Source organism: Apiospora aurea, assembly GCF_038362705.1.
Source record: "Apiospora aurea strain CBS 24483 chromosome Unknown utg000002l_segment0_segment0, whole genome shotgun sequence".
Lineage (NCBI taxonomy): Eukaryota > Fungi > Ascomycota > Sordariomycetes > Amphisphaeriales > Apiosporaceae > Apiospora > Apiospora aurea.
In genome coordinates this window covers 128735-149734 of record NW_027117389.1, presented here as the reverse complement: position 1 = coordinate 149734, position 21000 = coordinate 128735, and the positions used below count along the sequence as shown (strand labels likewise).

General features: G+C 53.3%; 9 protein-coding genes across 9 annotated transcripts; 4 read left to right on the top strand and 5 right to left on the bottom strand.

Moving 5' to 3' along the window:
• Positions 1-88: 88 nt before the first annotated feature.
• On the bottom strand, positions 89-1206 carry PG986_002440 (short chain dehydrogenase; the record flags this gene model as incomplete). Its single annotated transcript, XM_066838662.1, has 5 exons — positions 89-276; positions 369-688; positions 770-876; positions 937-1101; positions 1165-1206. The coding sequence occupies 5 exons, from the start codon at positions 1204-1206 to the stop codon at positions 89-91; spliced, it is 822 nt and encodes a 273-aa protein (XP_066703726.1).
• A 1347-nt stretch (positions 1207-2553) lies between these two features.
• Positions 2554-4109, top strand: PG986_002439 (uncharacterized protein; the record flags this gene model as incomplete). Its single annotated transcript, XM_066838661.1, has 5 exons — positions 2554-2571; positions 2718-2870; positions 2932-3038; positions 3201-3564; positions 3813-4109. 5 exons carry the CDS (start codon positions 2554-2556, stop codon positions 4107-4109), a joined length of 939 nt encoding a protein of 312 aa, XP_066703725.1.
• Positions 4110-6657: 2548 nt separating this feature from the next.
• Positions 6658-7592, top strand: PG986_002438 (glycoside hydrolase family 61 protein; the record flags this gene model as incomplete). The annotated part of the gene is made up of 4 exons (XM_066838660.1): positions 6658-6712; positions 6835-7129; positions 7188-7313; positions 7433-7592. The coding sequence occupies 4 exons, from the start codon at positions 6658-6660 to the stop codon at positions 7590-7592; spliced, it is 636 nt and encodes a 211-aa protein (XP_066703724.1).
• A 186-nt stretch (positions 7593-7778) lies between these two features.
• PG986_002437 (uncharacterized protein) lies at positions 7779-8410 on the bottom strand (the record flags this gene model as incomplete). Its single annotated transcript, XM_066838659.1, has 3 exons — positions 7779-7957; positions 7999-8044; positions 8093-8410. 3 exons carry the CDS (start codon positions 8408-8410, stop codon positions 7779-7781), a joined length of 543 nt encoding a protein of 180 aa, XP_066703723.1.
• Positions 8411-11597: 3187 nt separating this feature from the next.
• Positions 11598-12095, bottom strand: PG986_002436 (uncharacterized protein; the record flags this gene model as incomplete). Its single annotated transcript, XM_066838658.1, has 3 exons — positions 11598-11712; positions 11897-11985; positions 12039-12095. 3 exons carry the CDS (start codon positions 12093-12095, stop codon positions 11598-11600), a joined length of 261 nt encoding a protein of 86 aa, XP_066703722.1.
• Positions 12096-12950: 855 nt separating this feature from the next.
• On the bottom strand, positions 12951-14017 carry PG986_002435 (uncharacterized protein; the record flags this gene model as incomplete). The annotated part of the gene is made up of 3 exons (XM_066838657.1): positions 12951-13115; positions 13151-13753; positions 13817-14017. 3 exons carry the CDS (start codon positions 14015-14017, stop codon positions 12951-12953), a joined length of 969 nt encoding a protein of 322 aa, XP_066703721.1.
• Positions 14018-15468: 1451 nt separating this feature from the next.
• Positions 15469-16536, top strand: PG986_002434 (uncharacterized protein; the record flags this gene model as incomplete). Its single annotated transcript, XM_066838656.1, has 4 exons — positions 15469-15513; positions 15625-15857; positions 15919-16195; positions 16258-16536. The coding sequence occupies 4 exons, from the start codon at positions 15469-15471 to the stop codon at positions 16534-16536; spliced, it is 834 nt and encodes a 277-aa protein (XP_066703720.1).
• Positions 16537-16813: 277 nt separating this feature from the next.
• On the bottom strand, positions 16814-18078 carry PG986_002433 (uncharacterized protein; the record flags this gene model as incomplete). Its single annotated transcript, XM_066838655.1, has 2 exons — positions 16814-17658; positions 17760-18078. The coding sequence occupies 2 exons, from the start codon at positions 18076-18078 to the stop codon at positions 16814-16816; spliced, it is 1164 nt and encodes a 387-aa protein (XP_066703719.1).
• Positions 18079-19134: 1056 nt separating this feature from the next.
• Positions 19135-20956, top strand: PG986_002432 (tumor suppressor candidate 4 protein; the record flags this gene model as incomplete). Its single annotated transcript, XM_066838654.1, has 4 exons — positions 19135-19177; positions 19231-19671; positions 19724-19827; positions 19862-20956. The coding sequence occupies 4 exons, from the start codon at positions 19135-19137 to the stop codon at positions 20954-20956; spliced, it is 1683 nt and encodes a 560-aa protein (XP_066703718.1).
• Positions 20957-21000: the final 44 nt, after the last annotated feature.

The window sequence follows — 21000 nt, the reverse complement described above, 5'->3', positions numbered from 1 at the left end:
GGTACACTAGATAGCGATATCGGCATCCTGGGTTGTCTTGTTCATACACTCGGCCCCTGAGTGGAAATTTCCGTCCATCAGTATCCAGTTAAAGCCACTGCTTGTTGCCGAGATGCGAAATGAAGTCTCCGGCATTCTCCTGAACCGTGGCCTTCTCCCACACCGACCTCACGGCCCGGGCGGACTGCTCGGGCGTCATCGGCCCAGTGAAGTGGGGTGCATACTGGGCAAACTTCTGCATCATGCCTCCCATCCTGGCCGTCTGATGCGGGGTCACTGAGAGACAGTTCAAGGTCAGTCAACTAATCTTTCGTTGAAAAGGGGGAGTGGGTTCAATCAAAGGGCATGGTGCTCAGGTATGCACTCACACTCTGTATACTTGCCAACGTCAACCACGCCCGGGCTGATGCTCAGGAACAGGACGCCATCCTTCTTGTACTGGGCGTTGAACTTGGCCGTGACCATGTTCATGGCGGCCTTGCTGATGGAGTACAGAGAGCCCACGTCGACCTCGTACTTGTTGACGAGGTCCATTTCGGCCATCCCGGTGGAAATGACGATCGCCTTTCTGGTCTGGCCTTTGAGGATGAGCGGCATGAAGAGGTTGTAGAGGTGGATGTTGGAGACGACGTTGGTGTTGAAGGCCTGCTTGAGGTCCTCCTCGAGTTCCTGCGGCTTGTCGGTACCCCTGGGTGGTTTGTTTGGCCAGATTAGATACGGATTTGTTTCCTACGAAATAACTATACTGGGTAGTAGTAAGGAGACTCACAGGACGCCGATAGGGTCATATGAATCGAACTGCGAGACGTAGGCGGCATTGGCAATGAGGTAGTCAAGGCTCCCGCCGGTGATCTTGGCGGCATCCTCTGCGGCTCTCTATGACGATTTTAGTCAGCCTCACATTCTCCTTGCCTGGTAGAGCAGGCCTCTGCTCACCTTGAGAGCCTCGTAGTTGGTCAAGTCGACCTCCAGGAGGTGGATGTTGGAGCGGTTCTTGAGGTCCGCATCTTCCGACACCTTCTTGAGAGTCGCGGCCTTGTCGCGGACTGTCCCGATGACGATGTCGTTGGGATCCGAGGAGAGTTGACGGAGGAACTCGTACTGATGGTTGTTATTAGTCAGCTCGTAGGCTCAATTGTAATGGCTCGTTGTTGCTACACTTACACCGAGACCCCTGGATACACCGGTGATGACGTAAGAAGGCATGGCGAGAATAGGGAATGTTTGTAAAGACTTAACAGGAGTGAAGATGAAAGCTGGCTTATGGAAAAAGTAATATGCATCCTCAGACGGTATGCGAGGAGGCTTTTTATATTGCGATCTCACGCCCGTCTGAAGCCATTCCGTCCTCATGCTGATATGTCAGCGGCCCTTGCAGGGGTGTCTGAAAGTTGCCCAAAATCTTCTGACAAGCAGCACCTGCATTAGCGTGCCTCTACCCGGCCCCCTAAACGGCCGCTACGTGCCCAGATGGGAGTGCCCCCACTTGGTTAATGTTCCGAGGCCATGGGAAAATGGCTCCGAACAAGTTCAAGTCCCCCGCTACCTCGTTCTGGCGTATTGCAAGTGCATCTCGGCATGGCTACATGTGACAGACATATTGGCATGCTTAAGGCATAAGCTAGGCATCTGTCAGACGTATCGATGTGTTCTTGAACCTAACTTAGGCATTTGTCAGCCAGAAATTCCTACTTGTAAATGGTCCTACGCTTCTCGCCCGAGTGGGATAGATGGCGGGCAAATTAAAGCGCAACTACTGAGACTCAACGTGGAAATAAAAACAGTAAACACTATTCTAGATATATACAGTTAACAAAATATCGGGTTGTTCTATACATAAACTAGAACGGCCATAATAGCAAAATTGATAAACGGACAGTCGATTGGACGTCGCAAGTGTAGCAGCCACACTCGGTAGCCGTTGTTTCTATCCGTCTATGTAGGTATTTTGGTTAGTCATGTGTCCCGTCATCTATGCCTGGGCGACAGAGACATAGTGAACCTCACACTTGTGCAATGCTACGTATAGGTAGCTGCTCCATGAACCCCAATAACCCTTGGCCGAGATGCATTGGCCCGGAACGTACTCATCACCTCGGGATCGTCGGCCACACGGTTGAACAGAACCTTCTTGCCCCAGATGATTACCTGACGCATTCATTGACACAAACGAGACTTGGTGCGGGCGCTACTGCGTGGGATGGGCCGCTATGATCCAGCATATTACACAGCCTCATGAAAGCCGGAGTACTGGGTAGGTTATCAATACACTTGCTATGTACTTCGTGGCATCGGGTTGTGTTGCATGAGTGGCATGCAGGCACCGCCACGGGATGATCTTTTAGGGTAGTTGCTCTGCCCCAAATCCTTGGGCATAGTCATGCCTCGCCTTGCAAGACTTTAAACCCCGGCTCTGCTCTATTCATATCAAGTCTCTCGAAGCTACCACATCTCACTTCCCAACCCCTTCAAGACCTGAACTCTTCCGGCGACATAGCCACGAGCAGGGCTTAGGAAGCGAGAGTGCTTGCCGGGCGCAGCTGGCCTTCCAATATGGATCCCCTCAGCGCGGTCAGTCTAGCTGGGACAGCCGTTGCTTGCGTCGATTGCTCCCTGAAGCTTATTGCGAGAGCTACGGAAATACATAGCTCGGAGAGTGGTACCTCTAGGGAGGAACCGGGCCTTGGAACTGTGTACACAGCTTTATCAGAGTGCAGTGTCAGTTTATCGACGGCTGTGGGAGAAGACATGGCCACTGGAGAAACTCGGTTCTCTCGCCCTTGCGCCTGCATCCGCGAGCTAGCGAAGTCCTGCCAGACCGATTGCGCCACGTTGCGGGAAATCTTGGGGACGCTGAAGAAAGCATGAAGGTCTGAGCCCGATGATAACTCAATCTAACGTGGTGCGAAAAGTCTGCGTGGGACACTCAAGGTCTTCTTTAAAGACCCTGAATTGAGGAGCATCGAAGAACGCCTCAAGCGAACTCAGACGACCTTGACGCTTGAGCTTTGCGCCGTATTCAAATACGTCGTCGACATGTACTTGAATAATGTTTTTCCCTTCGGACTATTGACTAAGTGATGGTATCAAGTGCATATCATGGGCAGCACCTCAAATAGTTGGAAGGGTTGAGCGAGACAAGCATGAATTCTCAAACCCACCACAGCAATCAACTTGAAGAAACCTACATTACTTCTTAGCAATGTACAGGAAAGACAGACTGCTGCCGAGGCCCCGCAAACAGCTGTCAAGTTTAGTCACAATGATGTGCTGGGATTTTCGAAGGGCATGTCAAGACTTTCCGTAGCAGCCCGAGACGTGGCCCATCAGCAGGAGATACTGAAAGGCCTAGCTTTCGAAAGCTTCCGCTACCGGCGCCACGTTATTGTCGAAGCCCACGAAGAAACCTATCCCCGGGCTCTGCGAGGGAAGGGCAGGCAAACTGGTAGTCAAGACCGAATTGAAAGATGGTTTACCGCCGGCACTCACTCTGACATCTTTGGGGTCTCAGGGAAGCCGGGATCGGATAAATGGGCTACTTATTTGGGTCGATCAAGTCGTGCAGTAAGACGCTTACCCCCCCCACCTTCTGCCAAAGGGGAGTAATAACTGCCTCGGCAGAAAGAACCGGTCTACTACTAACTGGCATGAGCGTAGAGGAGCGCTGGCCTCCAACGCCAACGGCTGCCCGCCAAGTGAGGACGGAAAACAGTCCAAGTGCAAGAATGAGATGGGCCTCCTCGAGCGCGGCTACAAGACTTCTCTTCATAAGCGTACCTACATTACGCCGGATAAACACTTACGGCCGTGAGCTATTGGAATATCTCAGCGACAGGGTGGAGTTTATGCACTGCACTGTCGCTGACTTCTTGGACACTGGCGAGATGGTACAAGTTCTGGCGGAGCAGATCCGTGCAGGTTTGGACCCACTGCTTTCGATCTTGGACTGTATTACTTCTCTGAGGGAGACGCAGCGAAACGATGGCAACGTTTTCCTCAAGAACTTGAATATGGCCATGTCGGACGTCGCTTCAGTGGGGATGCGAAAGGATGGATTGTCTACAGTGGCACACTGTCTTCTTCGTCAACATATTCACACCCACCATTGACGAGATCTGTACTAGTATACATAAAGTCGGGTTTCCTCAAGCTGGCGGTTGAAGCCCATCTGCTTGGCTATCTTCACGTACGTATCCAGAAGGATTTGTCGTATTGCGACTGTCTCGATCCCGACTTGATCAACTTAATCTTGAGATCACCGGCCAGCTCCATGAAAGAACGGTTGCTCGACCTGGCCTTCAAGCATGAGTAGAGTCGTGACATTACCAATGTTGTTCGAATGTCTAGGTTGACGACTATTTGGTCTATTATTTACTCCTCGCAAGGCTATGGAGGCGCCTGAAATGATAGAAACCCAGAGAGTCTGCCGACAGATCTTGGAACACGAGACCGGCCCGATTGTGACCAGCACCTCCGCATTTTTATGTACAGCGCGGGTGGGACTTCTCAGGCCTGCTTTTGAATTTCGCCACGGGAAGCTAGGCCAGAAAGCATACTTGCAAATGCTGAATTTCTTAGTCAACTACGATGTTCGGTTTTCTGTAATACCGATGGGAGACCTAGTATGCAGTCTACTTGACAGTGCGCTGCCACGTATGGATTCCAGGCAGCCGAACATCTCCGAGTAAGAGTTCTTTGCAAACCCCATGATGATTACAAGAAGGATGGTGGATGAGTACCTACCGGTATCTTGACCGAAAGATCAATGACTTGCGGCTTCGGCTTCGGCAACGCTTTCGAGCAGATGAGTGAGGTTGCGGCCGAGAAGCCCCGGATACATCCCGTCACAACAAGAATCCCGTTCTACTCGGCCCGCCCGAGCGGCTGGGTCCTCATCATCGTTTTCGAGGTAGATGCTGATGTGTGTGCAAGAGCATGACGAAAAGAGGGAGAGCAAAGTGTTCTTAAAATAAGGTTGTGGTTCAAAATCCAACCGAAGCGCACCAATAAGTCGAGGAGTCGATTGGTAGGTGCTTTGTTGGATGTCCAGTTGCTCTTGTTGTCTATCCAGTCTTCCAAGGATGACCATTTGCGGCAAATACCAAAGACCACGGCAGTTGCTGCTGACTCCCCCTTTTGGCTATCCTAACTGTCCACATGGTCCTCCATCTGCCCGGCATAGCTTGCTGCAGAGGGTGGTAGTATTGCAAGTGGAGAGCCCTCATCCCCACGGGGTACTCTGCATGCCGACGTATGAGCGGCTGTTGTATCATGTCAATACCTATTTCGACGTCCATCGGAAGCTGATTAGCCGTTGGTCACTTTAGCCGGGCAAGTCACTCACCCCTTTCTAGATGGCGACTGATCAGGGCTCCGAATGCGATTGGCCGGAAATCATTAGCAGGCCTGGCCAAAGTCGCAAACTCCGGCACGTTATGGTTGGGTTTTGGGTACCCATGGGTTTTGCCAAGGACCCATGGGATTTATGGGTAACCTATGGGTTATTTATACATTTAAAATATTACCCACGGATATTTATAGGTTTTGCTAAGAACTTATATGTAACCTATAAGTAGATTTTTTTTTATATTTTTAAAATAAATTTTTTATCTTTTACATTTTATTTTAGTATCTAAAAATAATATTTTAAAATTAAAATTAACTATAATACTTTAATTAATTTATTTAATTATTTAATTATTTAATTATTTCACGGTTATTTCTTTTTAATAATAATATTTTAAAATATATATTATTTAAAAGAAATACTATTTTATTTTAAAAATTATTTCAAGATTATTTCTTTTTTTATTACTAAAAATTAAATTTTACTTAATGTATTTACTTTAATTATTTAAAAAGATTATTTCACGATTATTTCTTTTTAATACTAATATTTCAAAATATGTATTATTTTAAAGTAAATATATTTAATAATTAATTTTTAATATTAATATTTAAAAATATATACTATTTAAAAAAGAAGTTATATTTAAAAAAATATAAGATTCTTTCACGATTATTTCTTATAAATAATATATATTTAAAAATATTAGTATTAAAAAGAAATAATCGTGAAATAATCTTTTAAATAATTAAGATAAATACATTAAGTAATTAATTTCTAAATATTAATATTTAAAAAATTATTTTATATTTAAATAGAATATAAGATTATTTCACGATTATTTCTTTTTAATATTAATATTTTATAAAAATTATATTACGATGATATTTTTAAAATATTTATTTTAAATACTTATTTTATGTTAAAGAATTTTTTTAAAAAAAACCGTAGGTAATTCGTGGGTAAAAAAAATCGTGGGTAACCTATAGGTTACCCACCGTAAAATATAATACCCATGGGTTACCCATAGGTACTACTAGTTACCCATTCTTACCCATAGGTTAAATAGGTAGCTAAAAAAATAGCGTGGGTACCCATAGCCAAACCATACGGCACGTATCGTTTATTGTTCTACCCCCTATCCTGAAGAGTTGGGTATAACTAGACCTGAACGTCCACCACCTCCCACGTTGTCTTTTGCAAGTTAGTCCCGCCTCTTGATCCTTGAGCTCCTCGACCCCCGAAAGAAGTGGACTTCTCAGCCGTCATACACTGCAAGAACTACGATATCGAGACATCTAGAAAGAACCATGAAGGCCTTTGCCGTAGTGGTGCTTGCACTCGCTTCGGCAGTGCACGGGCACTGTAAGTATACCGTTGATTCTTGCTGCTTGACGCAATATCTACCTATGCATCTATCTACGGATGTCTACCGTCTAAGAGATGTTGAAGAAAACAACTAATTCCGCGTAATCGAAACACAACAGACAAGTTCCCCCGCCTCATCGCCCACGGCGCCACGACCCAAGACTGGCAGTACGTCCGCAAGACGACCAACTACCAATCCAACGGCCCCGTAACCGACGTCTCGTCGACGCAGCTGCGGTGCTACCAGTTGGCCCCGGGGAACGAGGGGGCGCAGACCATGAGCGTCGCGGCGGGGTCCAAGGTCGGGTTCGTGGCCGACTCTGGCATCTCGCACCCAGGGACCCTGCAGTTCTACATGGCCAAAGTGCCCTCCGGTCAGACCGCTGCGTCCTTTGATGGATCCGGTGCCGTCTGGTTCAAGATCTTCTCCCAGGGTCCGAATATCTCGGGCGGGGGGACTCACGTGGCCCAGCCAGGGTCTTCGCGACGTGACCGTCCAGATCCCGCAGTGCCTTGCTCCCGGCGACTACCTCATCCGCGTAGAGCACATCGCCTTGCACTCGGCCAGCAGCGCCGGGGGTGCCCAATTCTATATCGCGTACGTCTTTCCTCTTTTCTATCTCTTTCCATTACTTCCATTCTTCGTAATCTGCCTGGTGGTCTTTTCATTGGGGGTGTCCTTGCTGTCGGATCACAATGGGTCCTGACTTCATGCAGATGTGGCCAGCTCACCGTCACGGGAAGCGGCACCAAGACCTTCAGCGGCGTGTCCATCCCTGGCGCGTACAAGGCGACGGACCCGGGCATCATGATCAACATCTACTACCCCGTGCCGACGAGCTACACCGCTCCCGGACCGGCGGTGGTGAAGTGTTGAGGTGTGTGCCGGCAGGTTGGGTGCGATGAGAGCACCAAATGGGCTGATAACAGAAACCGTCGTCTAAAGCCAGTGGGCAGTGATGCGTGTCTGTCTATGTCTTTTGGAGGAACCTATAGGGGGTTGCCGGCAGAGGAATCAAATATTGGAGTAACGCCCGCTTAAACTGTTGTCTAGGTGAGGATGTCACCTATCCAAGCCGCGACAGTTTTCCGAAGTGATGGTCGCGACTTTCTTGTATTTTGGGGGCACTTCGTAAATCAAGTCGAAGGCCTTGTTGGGGTACTTCTTGAACTTCCTGACGCCCAACGCCTTGGCCACGTCTTTGAGTCGCTTGTGCTCCCAGCTGTTTGAGCCATGGTCAGCTTGAAATGATGCGTAGCAGTTCCCGGAGGTTAGAACTTACCAGATGAGAATGTTTCCGTCTCCTTTGTAGTTTTCGATGACGTCCACTACGCAGTCAATGTTGTCGCGTTTGCAGGACGTGTCGACGTCGAGACCCATGTCCGTCGCCAGAGGCAGCACGGTATCATAGGGCCGTTTTTGTTTGCCGTCTGTGGTGGGTTAGCGAGGGATTCAAGAAAGCAAAACTTCCATTTGGACGACTTGCTCTTTTTGGGTCTTTGCGCCATGACGTGGGTGATGTTGTAGTCGGATGCGACTCCGAAGACGCCGCGAAGGCACTGTGCGCGTTTCAATCCATCGGCGTTAAGGCCGTCGCCCTTTTTGGGCTTCTCGCCGTGGCGGATGAAGTAGACGGTGGGTTTTGTAGCCGCGAGGGTTGCTGCCAGTAGGACGAAGAGAGAGAAGAGTCGCATATTTACATCAATATCAATTAGGTATCGTAAATGATGGTGTCGTTTGTGTTCTAGGGAGCAGGACGTGATGCTGAAACTAGACGGAAAGGTCGGTGGTGGTGGCCTAGAAGGGAATAAATGAATGGGGCGTGGGAAAGGGGATGTTCGATTAAAGACGAACAGGCACTTGAGACGACAATCGACAGGCAGATTCCGCGGCTTGGCCCAACCGAAGCATCCAACCGAATGCAGAATAGTGAATGGAAGTCCAGCAGATATTGATAGAATTAAGGTTGTCGGTTGCCTAGGTACAGCAGGTAAAAGAGTGGTGGTTGACAAGCGGTCTAAGTAGAGCCACTGGAGCAAGCGGATCGCCCCGGATCTATCTAGTTTTGGCTGCTGAAAGCGGATCGAGTTGAGTGCGTGCAGGCACCGCCGTCATTTGATCGGATGACGCGTGGTTGGTCACCACGGCTGACTCTGTGCCTGGCGCTTGATTTCCACGTGCCACGGTCGCCATCTGGAGGAGGATGACTCGCCTCGTTTTCTCGTCTTCCGGGGCGTCGCGGACATGCGGCGCAGGATGCACACGCCAAGCTTTTGGGATCTGCATCCACCCATCATGTCCTTGTCCTTGCACATAGACCACGAGCAGCGGTCATCAAGCCGCGACGCGAGACAGCCGAGATTTCGCCAAGGCCGGTTGTCACAAGATCAGAAAGTCAAAAAGGCCCAAAAGCAAGAATTGACTTTGGCCAGAACAAAGTCTCGCTACACTTTGCCTCGAGAAGAAAAGTGTCAAAAAGAACCCGCCGGAAGGTTCCAAGCCCTCGGATTCTCTTGACCGGATGTCTGTACCTAAGGTTTATAGTGCCAACCTTTCCAACTTGAGCGCGACGGAGGTTAGCAGCCAGTCTGGAGTAGGCAGTGGGAACCAACCAAACCAATCTCCGAATAAGATCGGTAATAAATCATGCATCGGATGAAATGGGAAAATCCCCGAATCACACAGCGAATAATTGTATCGCGCCACAGGAAAAAGTAACGTTTGTCCTGGCCGTCCCGATCGTTCTGGCGAGCTTCTTGAACATGGCTCGGATGGCTGAACAGTAGACGCTGCAAGGGGAAAGCGAGCTAATCAGGGACGACCTCCTTCGCTACCTCGTCGTTTGCGAAACCTAGCAATGCGAATACCCTATCCCGCGGGTCTGATGCTGCTTGTTGCGAGCACGACGTGAGCAGGGATCCTAGACTAGCACCTCTGTTTTGGAACTTTACTCGCATATCCGCGAGGTGGTACACAGCCAGTACCCGGAAATTGGCGACAGAGAGAGTTCCCAGGCTATTTTGGTAGATCGATACGTCTGGCCTCGCCTGCTTGGTCCCTGGGGAATATTCAAGGAAAGAGGCCATAGGTGCCGCTGCTTGACCGCACAAGAAAAGAACTTTTCTTGCCACGCAAAGTTCCTGGACAATCCATATTATGTGTCCGGTAAGGGCGAGAGAGGAAGCTGTGTTCTTCGTTACGCATGTGGTCGCCTGGTTCCAAGGCGAGACGGTACGTTCGCATGATGGAATGAATAAAATCTTGAAGATGAAACTAGGTGTGTACCTTTCATGGAAAAAATACCAATACGCAAGAAACATTTCTGCTGGGCTGCCCGGTATGAATCGAAAGGGAGAGAAAGAAAAAGTCATATTCCCATCGACATGAAAGACTGTTACGCCAATTTAGGTACTTGTAATGACATCGTATTCTGATTTTCCCTTATATCCCCCCCCTCGATGATCCAAACGCCAAGCAAAGTCCTTCCCACTCCCTTGGCGGCGTACCAAGTATGTACCGAGATGAGTTGAATAGTAAGCTGGGAAGCATGAAAATATCAGGTATGTTGTGCACTGAGCCAAGGACGTCAGAAGCCAGCCTCGGGTAGCATGATCCGAGAGCATGGGCCCAAGCATGCCCATCAAGTGGCACAGGAAATAGACGACAGGCCCCCTATCTCATCCGGAGCTGCTTGTCTTGCCTTAACGACGGGGCGCAGGGCCGTAAATCTCTTGTGGTGGCATGGGGTACGGCTGGTAAGGAAGATCCGTGTTATAAGCCTCCAGGGACTTATGATGATGAGTCTCCTCTGCATAGAGGCTGTCATCTGGGCGGTTGTAGCGATGCATATCGTCCAATATGCTACCGGTAGGGGCGTCAAGATACGGCCAAGCGAAGCAGAGGCCGAATAGGCCGAATAGTCCGAATAGGAAGGATTCCATCGTATGATGCCGGTTGGTGATGCCGCTTTGTATGCGATATGACGTGACTATTTTCCGAGCTGAGAAAAGGTTTGGTTCTGGGGGTGATGGTGAGAAGAACGCCAGGGGTAGGATAGCAGTACATCTATTTTATACCGACTTTAAAACTTTTCAAAGGGATCCAGGCAGATTTTCAGACTCGCAATGATGTTGGGTAATACCGGGGTTAAGCTTTTATCGACCCATAGGGATGAGCAACCTTATATATAGTATCAAAGTTTTGAGGTAAAAAGGGATCAGCAAGCGGCCCAGCCAGCAGAGGTAACGCATGTGGAAACCCGGTGAGAACTACTCGAAACTATACAAGCTTTGCAGATACACCTTACCTCCCGTAAGAATCGATACGGGTCCCGTAGCGTTTCTGAACTCAGAGGTCCGCAATGCCAGTGGGCCGCGAAGACTCCGGGCTTCCATACTAGCGCCCGAAGATCGCCGTGTGCTCGCCGGCCATGTTCCGGGGGCCGGAATTATTCTTCGAGTTACTCTTATAGGCACGGCACGGTGTTGGCCGCGCCCGCGGCGTTGCTTCGTCACGGGACGGCCCTGGCCAGGTTGCTCGGAGTGTCGGTTCCCTCGAGTTTTGCTTCGAAGCTGTCTTTACTCCTGACTTGAAGGTTCTTGACTCCAGCCTAGATATCACTCACATAGACAACGATCACTCGTTCACACATAAACACAAGCATGGCGGTAGCCCAGGTCAGCAAATCATGGCATTGACGTAGATAATGCAGAAGCCTCTGGAGCACCTCGTTCCTCTCATGAACCCACCACATCCAAGAAAGAACTTTCGGGCGGCAGACTACGCCGCGCCTCCAATGCGAGAAAACTTTGCCTCTCGCATCTCTCGCATTCCAATCGATGTCAAGGAGAGAGGTGTTCCATACTAAAATACCACGCCCCCTTATTTCTTACCACTGCTGCTGCTGCCACCGCTCGACCGGTAGATGTAGCCGCTGGGGGTGGTGTAGGTGCTAGTGCCGCTGGAGCTCTGGTGGTAAGTCGAGCCGTTGTGGTTGCTGTGTGAGAATTTCAGCTTTAGTACTAAGCATGCCAGTGCTGCTGCCATGTCAACTAGCTGCCAGTGCATTCCTACCTGTAGTAGTACGAGCCGTCACTGCGAAAAGCGCACCCCATATCAGTATATCATCAAGACATAATAGTACCTACTTACAAGCCAAGGAGAGGGGCCGCAAAACTCACGTGTTCGAGTAGTGGTATGAGTTGGAGTTGGCAGCCGAGCTACCGTAGTCGCGGGAGCAATAGTGGTTGCCCTGGTATGTCATGATCAGCTGAAGTTTCAGATTCCACACGCGCGGACTGCGGTCCCGTCCCCTCAGCCTACCTGGCTGTTGGTGCCCGAGGACTTGTAGGAGTAGCCTAAGTCGTTGTTGCTGGGCATCTTGAGTGGGCTGTCTGGTGATGAGTGTGGTAATGCTGGTATGTTGCTGTATTGAAGTTGTGAGAAGTCACGATAAGTTGGTGGGGAGAACTGATGATGGTGAGGGAGAAAACGAAACGACTCCTCCCCATCTGAGTGAGGGGGTGTCTCTTTTATCTACCGATGGATCCTGCGGGGACGGACAAGGTTAGGCCTGTTTGCTACATACAGCGCTCACTCATATGCATTAGCCAAAACCCTGATGTATGTGGCTTACCGGGACTCAGAATGGTGCAGCCAACAAGGTTCGTTGCCATCGTACGAGCACGATGCGGCAGGATACCCCACCACCACGCGAAATCACAGACCGACAGTTTGCTGATCGACAAGCTACATGGTGACTCTGATTACCCCCAGAAGTAACCTTCCATGCAGACTCAGGCAAATGTATGCCAAAACGTCTACCTGAGGAAGACTCAAAAGATGTTGTTACCGGTCCCATTTGGTCAGAGTCTTGGCGATTCAGGTGGCGGCCACTACATCCCCTTTTCGGGGGTCAGCCGATCTCGCACGGCTCTGAGACTCCGGCTTCATGGGAAGATACGAACTGTCAGGCCTGGCTGATCGTGCAAATTGGTGTGCTCCGTTTGCCGCATACACCGCCGGTCAGCCAGTGTCGTCAGTAGTATCACTGACACTATCGCAGCAGCACTCGTCGAATCGCAGTAGCAAAGGGTATGATCTTAGGGTAATCACATCAGACAAGCTCTGGCCATCATATATGGGAATTTTACTGTTTGTATCGGTCTATGGGGGGTACTGTCTAGTATTCAACGCCAAAAATGGGAATTACCGTTTCTATACCGCACCGCAATTTTACAAGTTCTCCGTCTTCAGGTTGGTGGTGACCTCCTCGCGAGAGTCGATCTCGAGCTCGGCCAGGTACTTCTCCGCGTCGAGGGCGGCCATGCAGCCGGAGCCGGCGCTGGTGATGGCTTGCTTGTAGCGCTTGTCCTGGACATCACCGGCAGCAAAGACACCCTCGATGTTGGTCAGGGGGAGCCGGCCTTGGTGACGATGTAGCCCTCGGAGTCCATGTCGAGCTGGCCCTTGACCAGGGTGGTGGCGGGCTCGTGGCCGATGGCGTAGAACAGGCCGTTGGCCTCGAGGGTCTCCTCCTCGCCCGTCTTGTTGTTCTTGACGACGATGTGGCTCATGAGGCCCTTGTCGTCGCCCTTGACCTCTACGCCCTGGCTGTTGAAGCGCACGGTGACCTTGGGGTGGTTGAGGAGGCGCTGGGCCATGATGTTGCTGGCGCGCAGCTGGTCCTTGCGCACGAGCACGGTGACGTGGCTGGCGTACTTGGTCAGGAAGGTGGCCTCCTCGGCAGCGCTGTCGCCGCCGCCAATGACGAACAGGGGCTTGTTGCGGAAGATGGGGACGGCGCCGTCGCACACGGCGCAGGCGCTGATGCCGTTCTGCCAGTACTTCTCCTCGCCGGGGAGGCCGAGGCGGCGGGCGGAGGCGCCGGTGGCGAGGATGATGGAGTCGGCGGTGTGGACGGTGCCGGGCGCCCACTCGGTCTCGTACTTGAAGGGGCGCGAGGACAGGTCGAGCTTGGCGACGGTCTCGGAGATGATCTGGGTGCCGAAGCGCTCGGACTGCGCGCGCATGTTGTCCTGGAAGGCAATGGGTGTCAGTATTTTCGCTCAACGGCTTGGCGCAAGACGAAGGCAACGTACCATGAGCTCCTGGCCCATGATTCCCTTGGGGAAACCGGGGAAGTTCTCGACCTCGGTGGTGGTGGTGAGCTGACCGCCGGCGGCGATGCCGTTGGCCATGAAGCCCTCGTAGAGGACGGGCTTCAGCTCAGCGCGGGCGAGGTAGACGGCGGCGGTGTGGGCGGCGGGCCCGGAGCCGATGATGACGACCTTGGAATGCATGTCTCTGGCGGTGATCTTGGTGGTTGGCGAAGGCTTTTTCTGGAAACCGGCTGAGGCGAAGGCGGCAATGGAAAGTCCTGAGGCGCCGGCGCGAAGGGGGAAACGGCGGAAGGCTGAGGAAAACAGTTTGACGGTGTTGGCCGGGTGGTTTGGGAAGTGGGTTAGGTGGTAGATAGAGGAGAGAGGGGGTGGGCGTGATCGGACTGAAGTAGGTCGCTGTAGATTTTCGAGATAAGCTAGCCGGCTGGAAGTGGATGCGGCGAAGGGAATGACTGAATCAGGTAAGCAGTGGCAGCAGGTGGGGGCGGGGACGTGGAATGATGCTATGTGTACAGCGCTGTCAGCGGTATGCAGGCTTTCGGTTCTATTCGTACAAATGGCTTCTAGTCTAGTCTACTCCGTACCCTACGGGATGGTGAGACGACGATGGCTAATGCGGTGCGGCGCGCGGTGCGGGTTGGGAATCCGCTTGCTCTCGTGCTTGGAAAATTTCCTTTTCAGCGCATGCCGCCTCCAGCCTCCAGCCTCCAGCCTCCAGCCTCCAGACCCCGAACCAGAAGGACCCCGCATTAGTAAGCCCAATGACAATTCCAGGGGACCGTTTCTGTCTTGGAGGGGCAAAGAACACGCGGGAATCCCGAAGCACACCGAGGCAAGACATCCATAAGACAGATCATTCGTGACTTGGCATTGGAATCCAACATCCAAGAGTTATTCTCAGAGACGTAGGACCAGTGGGCAAGAGACCCGACTTACCATTACAGCGAGCCTTTGGTTACTTAAGCAGGAGAGATGATGGGATGACGATACCGGATCGGGGCATTTCCCGTGCCGCTGTCAAGGCCGCTTGCTTTCACGTTGCTTGTCCCGATCCCCCGGGTCCCTGCCTGATGGACATCAAAACTGCCTAGACGTTTGCCTCGACAACCCCGGGGCCGTATGGTAGCATCGAGCACCCCCGAGCTGACGCTATCGCCCGCTAACACCCATTCTATCGGAAGCCTGCCATTTTGTGGAGTTTTTTATTTTTATTTTTCCATCGGGCACACACCCTGCCAATCCCGGTTGGTCATTCGCTGCTCCCCTCGAAGAAATGGCGACTGCGAGCAACAACGAGCAAGCAAACTGCCGCAGCGGGAGCCTAGCACCTGGGTCGTCGCTGCCCCCCATGCCGGATTCAAAAAGGGTGGATTAGATAAACGTGCTCAATAGTCCAGATGGTCACGTTGGGTCATGCTTTCCTTCTGGGTCCCAGTGTCCCTGTCGATCCAGGTTGACCGACTGCTTTCGCTCGTCCGAGTCCAACATTGAAAGGAGCGGGATCGCACTCTCTCCTAGTCAAGTTTCGCCACGGCCAACCTCGTCCAACAGCCTACCACCTGGAGTGCTCGCCATCGCCTTTTAGCAACCGGGGTGTGCCTAGGCAGCTCTGCAAGCGGCCAAGAGTCGCGATGGCTCCCCAAACGGATATTCCCGTCGCGGCCAACGTACTCGGTGTAAGTGATGTCATGTTCGGGTCTTGGGTGGCCTAGCCAATCAATCAGACACGACAACAGCTGCTTCATCTTGTCTCCGGGATAGACCATGACTGACCGGACGGCGAACAGACTATCGGAACCATCCTGTGGTGCATTCAGCTGATCCCGCAGATATGGACCAACTGGCGCACCAAGAAGACGGACGGACTGCCGGCCAGCATGATGTTCCTCTGGGCCGCCTGCGCCGTCCCGTTCGGCGTCTACGCCATCATCCAGAACTTCAACATCCCCATCCAGGTCCAGCCCCAGTGCTTCGGCGTCCTGTCCATCGTGGCCTGGGCCCAGATCCTGATGTACTCCTAGTATGTTAGCCCCATCAACAAGAAGAGACGATCAACTACTGACACGAAGCCCCTCCGACAGTAACTGGGCCACCTGGAAAGCCACCGCCCTAGGCCTCGCCGTCACCCTCGCCTTCGCCGGCCTCGAAGCCGCCCTCATCCTGACCCTCCGCGTCATCTACGAGCGCGGCAACGAGACCCCGCCCCTCGTCGTCGGCGTCATCGCGAGCATCCTGCTCGCGGGCGGCCTCGTCCCGCCCTACGGCGAGATCTGGAAGCGGCGCGGCCGCGTCGTGGGCATCAACTGGGTCTTCCTGTCCATGGACTGCTCGGGCGCCTTCTTCTCCCTCATGGCGCTCGTGGCGCAAAACACGTTTGACATATTGGGGGCGTGCTGTACGTCATCTGCTGCGCGCTCGAGCTGGGCATCTTCGCGTCGCATTTGGTTTGGCTGCTGCGCACGCGCAAGGTCCGCCGCGAGGCCAAGGCAAGGGGCAAGACGTTTGATGAGCTGGCGGCCGAGTACGAGGAGAAGGGCGAGCCGTTCAAGTTTGCCGAGCGCAAGTCCAAGGCCAGGAAGAACAACTCGTCTGATCTTGAGGCGGCTATTTCCGACAGCAGTAACAACGAGGCATCGTCACGTGAGCAGTCCGATGCGAAGAAGCAGCCGGCTGGATCTCCAGGAAACGTGCGCAGCTAAGGGCTTCGTCGTCTGTCAGAGTATGAGTGGGAATTAGAGAAGAAATGTCTGCATTAATGTGCGCAGTTTGTAAAAAAGCAAACTGCTGGCTATGGTATCACTAATTGTAAGGTTCAATCTTGGGCTGTGTACAAATACAATCCAATCGGGTAGAACAAAAAAAAAGGCAAAACTCCTAAACCATCGGTTCGATTGCGCTGTGCATCCTCTTCCATTCCGTTCACCGGATGACATAACACAAATCACCTCCCAATCGCTCTATCGTTCTTCCTCTTTCCTAGTCGAGCAGGGTCTGCTTGCCCTGGGCCGCAAGCGGCTCGCCCTGGCCACCGTACTCCTTGGGTAGCATCTGACCGAGGCCGGGGACCTTGGAGTCGGCGAACTCAGCCGACATGTTGGCACCGTTGCCCATGGGGTGGAACTTTTTGGCGGTGCGCTCGGCGACGAAGACCTTAACGACGGCGTAGATCCAGCCCATGATGACGGGCACGTTGACAAAGAACTTTTGCTTGAGGAGTTCGGGGTAGTTCTGACCGAAGACTTTGACCGTTTCATTAACCGCGGCCTTGACCTTAGCGTTTTGCCGCAGGAAGCTGACCGACTTGTAGTCGTGCACCTGGTAGATTTTGTAGGGGTCCCAGTCGGCCGTGATGGGCTTGGTGGCGGAGGCGATGTCGAGTTCCTGCATGGCGAGCTCCATGAGGCCGACGCGCCAGTCGAGGAACTCGTTGCGGTCGCTGAAGGTGACGTCCATGTCTTTGACGTTGCCGTAGACGTTCCAGGTGAAGACCTCCTTGGCCTCGGGATCATCGCTGCCTTCCTTTCCCTTGCCCTTCGCCTCCTTCGCGGACGCCGACGCATCGTCGTCCTTGTGGGAGGAAGGGTCGGCGCCAGCGCGGTAGGTCGTGACGTAGCCGAGCGCGTCGAACTTGTCCTTGGACCACGTCGCCTTAGTCGTCTCCAGGGGCTTGGTCTCGCGCCGCCAGGCCAGGGTCTTGGTGAGCTGGTCCTTGGCCTTGGCCAGGTCGCCGTCGTTGGCGTTGAGGTACTTTTGGAAGATGATCTGGTTGGGGACGTGGTGGGACGGGTCTTGCAGGGTCACGCCCCAGATCTCGGGGTGGCCTGAAGCCTGCTGGACGGCGTAGAGGTCCTGGAGGGGGTGTTGGCTGCTGCTTCTTTGGCGGGCTTTTCAGTGGCGGCAGCGGCTGCTGCGGGTGCCTCACTGGGAGAAGTAGTCTCGGCTTCCGCTTTGGCGGGTTCTGCAGAGGCGGCGGCGGTAGAGGCTTCTGCCTTGGCCGGTTCCTCGGCCTTGGCTGAGGTCTCGGCACCCTCTGCTTTGGCAGGAGCCTCGGAGGCTTCTGCGGCCGTCTTCTCAGCTACGGGCTCAGTCTTGGCGGGGGCTTCCACGGGAGCCTCAGTTTTGGTGGGCACGTCAGCGGCGGGCGCAGGGTCCCCCGACTTCACGACGGGCTGCTCCTCCTGGACGGGCTCCTCCACGGCCTTTGCCGGGGTGATATCGGGCTTGGACTCGGTATCGGCCATGATGAATACCTGTCTACTTATCAAAAGAAGTGTAAAATAAATATAAACCCAAAGAAAAGGGGGTAGAGCGAATGTTTACAACGGATATAGCGAAGCGGCTAATGGAAGTATGCAAGCTGGCAATTGACTGGCAATGGGATGGATGGCCAATCGTCTCATTAAAATGAAACGAAGTCGACACCAGCCCAGCAAATAAATGTAAGCTGCAGGCTAGGGGAAGCTGCAGGTTTGAGCTGGCCTGAGGCGGCTACAGGCTACAGACTACAGCGTCTGACACCCGAGCGCCTAAGCTGGATTTGTCTAGGTGCCTTATCGACGGCATCTGATAAGGTCGACAACGGACGTCTCGTCTTATCTTGTAGCAATCGACAGATGCTGGCATGTCGTTTGGATATCGAATGTCGTTTTCCGGCCTCCACCAATCTACTAGAAATGTTTCCTTTTGCGAATATGGTGCTTTGGTTGCAGGATTGACCCAGCCGCTTGGCGGTTATTGGTAAACCATGGGAAGGAAGATCGACGGCCAGCGAGCACGACTACAAAGTTGAAAGAGGGACGAAAATCCGCATCCGGGCCGTAGTCGGACCGTATCACAGACTGCCAAGGGATATATGTAAGTACCTCGCTATACAGGTCAACGTGAATTACAGAACATCTCGGTTCTTATTTATTGCTGCATCGTCTTGTCTGGGCCCTGAATTGTGGTGGGGGCGGGGCCGGATGATGGTGGATGCCCCGCGCCGACGGACAGACAGACAGACAGACAGACAGACCTGAGCTTGGCTTGAGGCCTCAGCTCAACGACAAGCTCAACGACAAGCTCAAATTGACCAGTAGAGATTGCAAGCTTCATGAACCACTCATATCCAAAGCATGGAAATGACCATGGCATATGGAATTAATATCAAGAAGATGGCATATCTCGAATAGAGCGACATCTCAAGTGTGATTGAGGTTGCAAAACGATGCGTTTTGGCAATCCAAATTTGAGCCTATCTAAGCAATGACATCTCATCTCCCAATCTGCCCGACTTTGCCTCTCACAAGAACGCCAGCATGATCCAGGGAATCTTCTACGCCCGCTTCCTGCCCCAGGAAGGTGAGTTCTACTACTAGTGATATAGCTGGAATATACCTCTAACACCCGCACAGGCACCAAGATCGTGGCCCAGTCGCCGCCGGGCTGCATCGTGGCCACGACGTTCGGCCCGCACCTGAAGCCGCCGCTGGTGGACTTTGACATCATCCAGGAGTACATCATCCCGCGCAAGGCCTTCTTCAACCGCTTCCTGACCGTCAACACGCCCGACAACAAGTACAGCATCCTGGGCTACCCCGTCTCCATCCCCCACGAGCGCTACCACCGCAACGAGTTCATCTTCAACTTTGGGCTCGTCGTCGAGTCCGACTGCGACTTCCTGCCCTACGAGAAGCTCGTCCGCCGCCTCGCCGTCACCTTTGCCGAGATGGAGCGCCAGAACGGCTACCTCCGCACCGAGGGCAAGGTCGACGACGGGCGGCGGCCGATTGAGAGCCTGTTGGAGATTGTCAAAGAGGACCTCAACAACTACGGCGAGTGCATGATTCCGGTCGGTAAGTATTATCTCTCCCTAAATCACGCCCATATACTCACGACGGATGCCAGACGAGGCCAACACGCTCAACATGAAGCTGTTCCCCTACCACCCGCCGCCGGCCCCCGTCCGCGGCTGGCACGTGCCCGTCCCCAAGATGAAGCTCGTCGACATCGTCGACCCGACCTGGGACCTGACCCTCCAAAAAGATCATCCCGCACGTCGACGGCGTCAACGACGTGCGCCGCATCGCCTGGCTGGCCGACGTCTCGCTGCCGCTGACCCAGACCGCCCTGCAGCACTTGCTGTATTACGACACCATCCTGCTGCTGGACATGTTCTTCTTTGCCAGCTGCTACGCGCCCCGCCCGGGCATCCACGACTTCATCACCAACCGCGACGGGCTGATCGACGAGTGCGCGGGCTATGTCTGTATTGGCGGGCCGCTTCCGGATGGTGCCGGGGCCACATCCGCTGCCGGTGCCGCTGCTACTGCATCATCATCCACAAACCTCCAGAATCCCAACCCTGCCGCCGCTGAGCCATCGACGCCGCAGCAAACCTCTACAGTCCCCGGCTCCACCACCACTACCCCTAGCACCAACACCACAACCACCCCCAACGCGGCCGCCACCAGTACCACGAGCGCCACCGCCGGCCGCGTCACCAACTACCAGCTCGTCAAGCTCCTGACGACCTTCTGCGTCGGCCGCTCCGTCATGGAGTGGATCAAGCTGCACCAGGACGCGGGCCTGCCCGTGCTGTCGCTCGTCGACGTCCGCCGCCTCGTCCAGTTCGGCGTCATCAAGGGCCTGCTGTACCGCGTGCACAAGTACGTCGTCTCGAAGCAGTACCTCGCCCTGCTCGCGTCGGGGCAGGCGCACCCGCGCAGCCAACACAGCCATCGACGACGCCAACCGCCGCACTCACAGAAATCACCACAGGAGCAGCAGAAGGGAGGACAAGGGCAGCGCCCGCATAACTTGAGTAGGCACGGCAGCCGCCGCCGCCTGCACACCTGGGACATCCACGACACCAACAACAGCGAAGACGACGACGACGACGACGAGAACGACGACGACGACGAGACCGAAGAAGAAGAGCGGGAGCGCGCGCGGCTCAAGAGTCACGGGAAGGAGGAAGATGACCTGTTGCCCAGTGACGACCCGCTCCAGCGCTACACCGACGGCTGCCACAGCTTCGACCAGATCATCACGGAGCAGAACATGGCCGACGCCGAGATCATGGAAAAGCTCAAGAGTTTCCGGGCGCCGGCGGGGGACTTGACGGTGTTTTATCGGTGATACTTGTTCCCATCTCCTACGCCGGCAAACCCCATCGTACGATG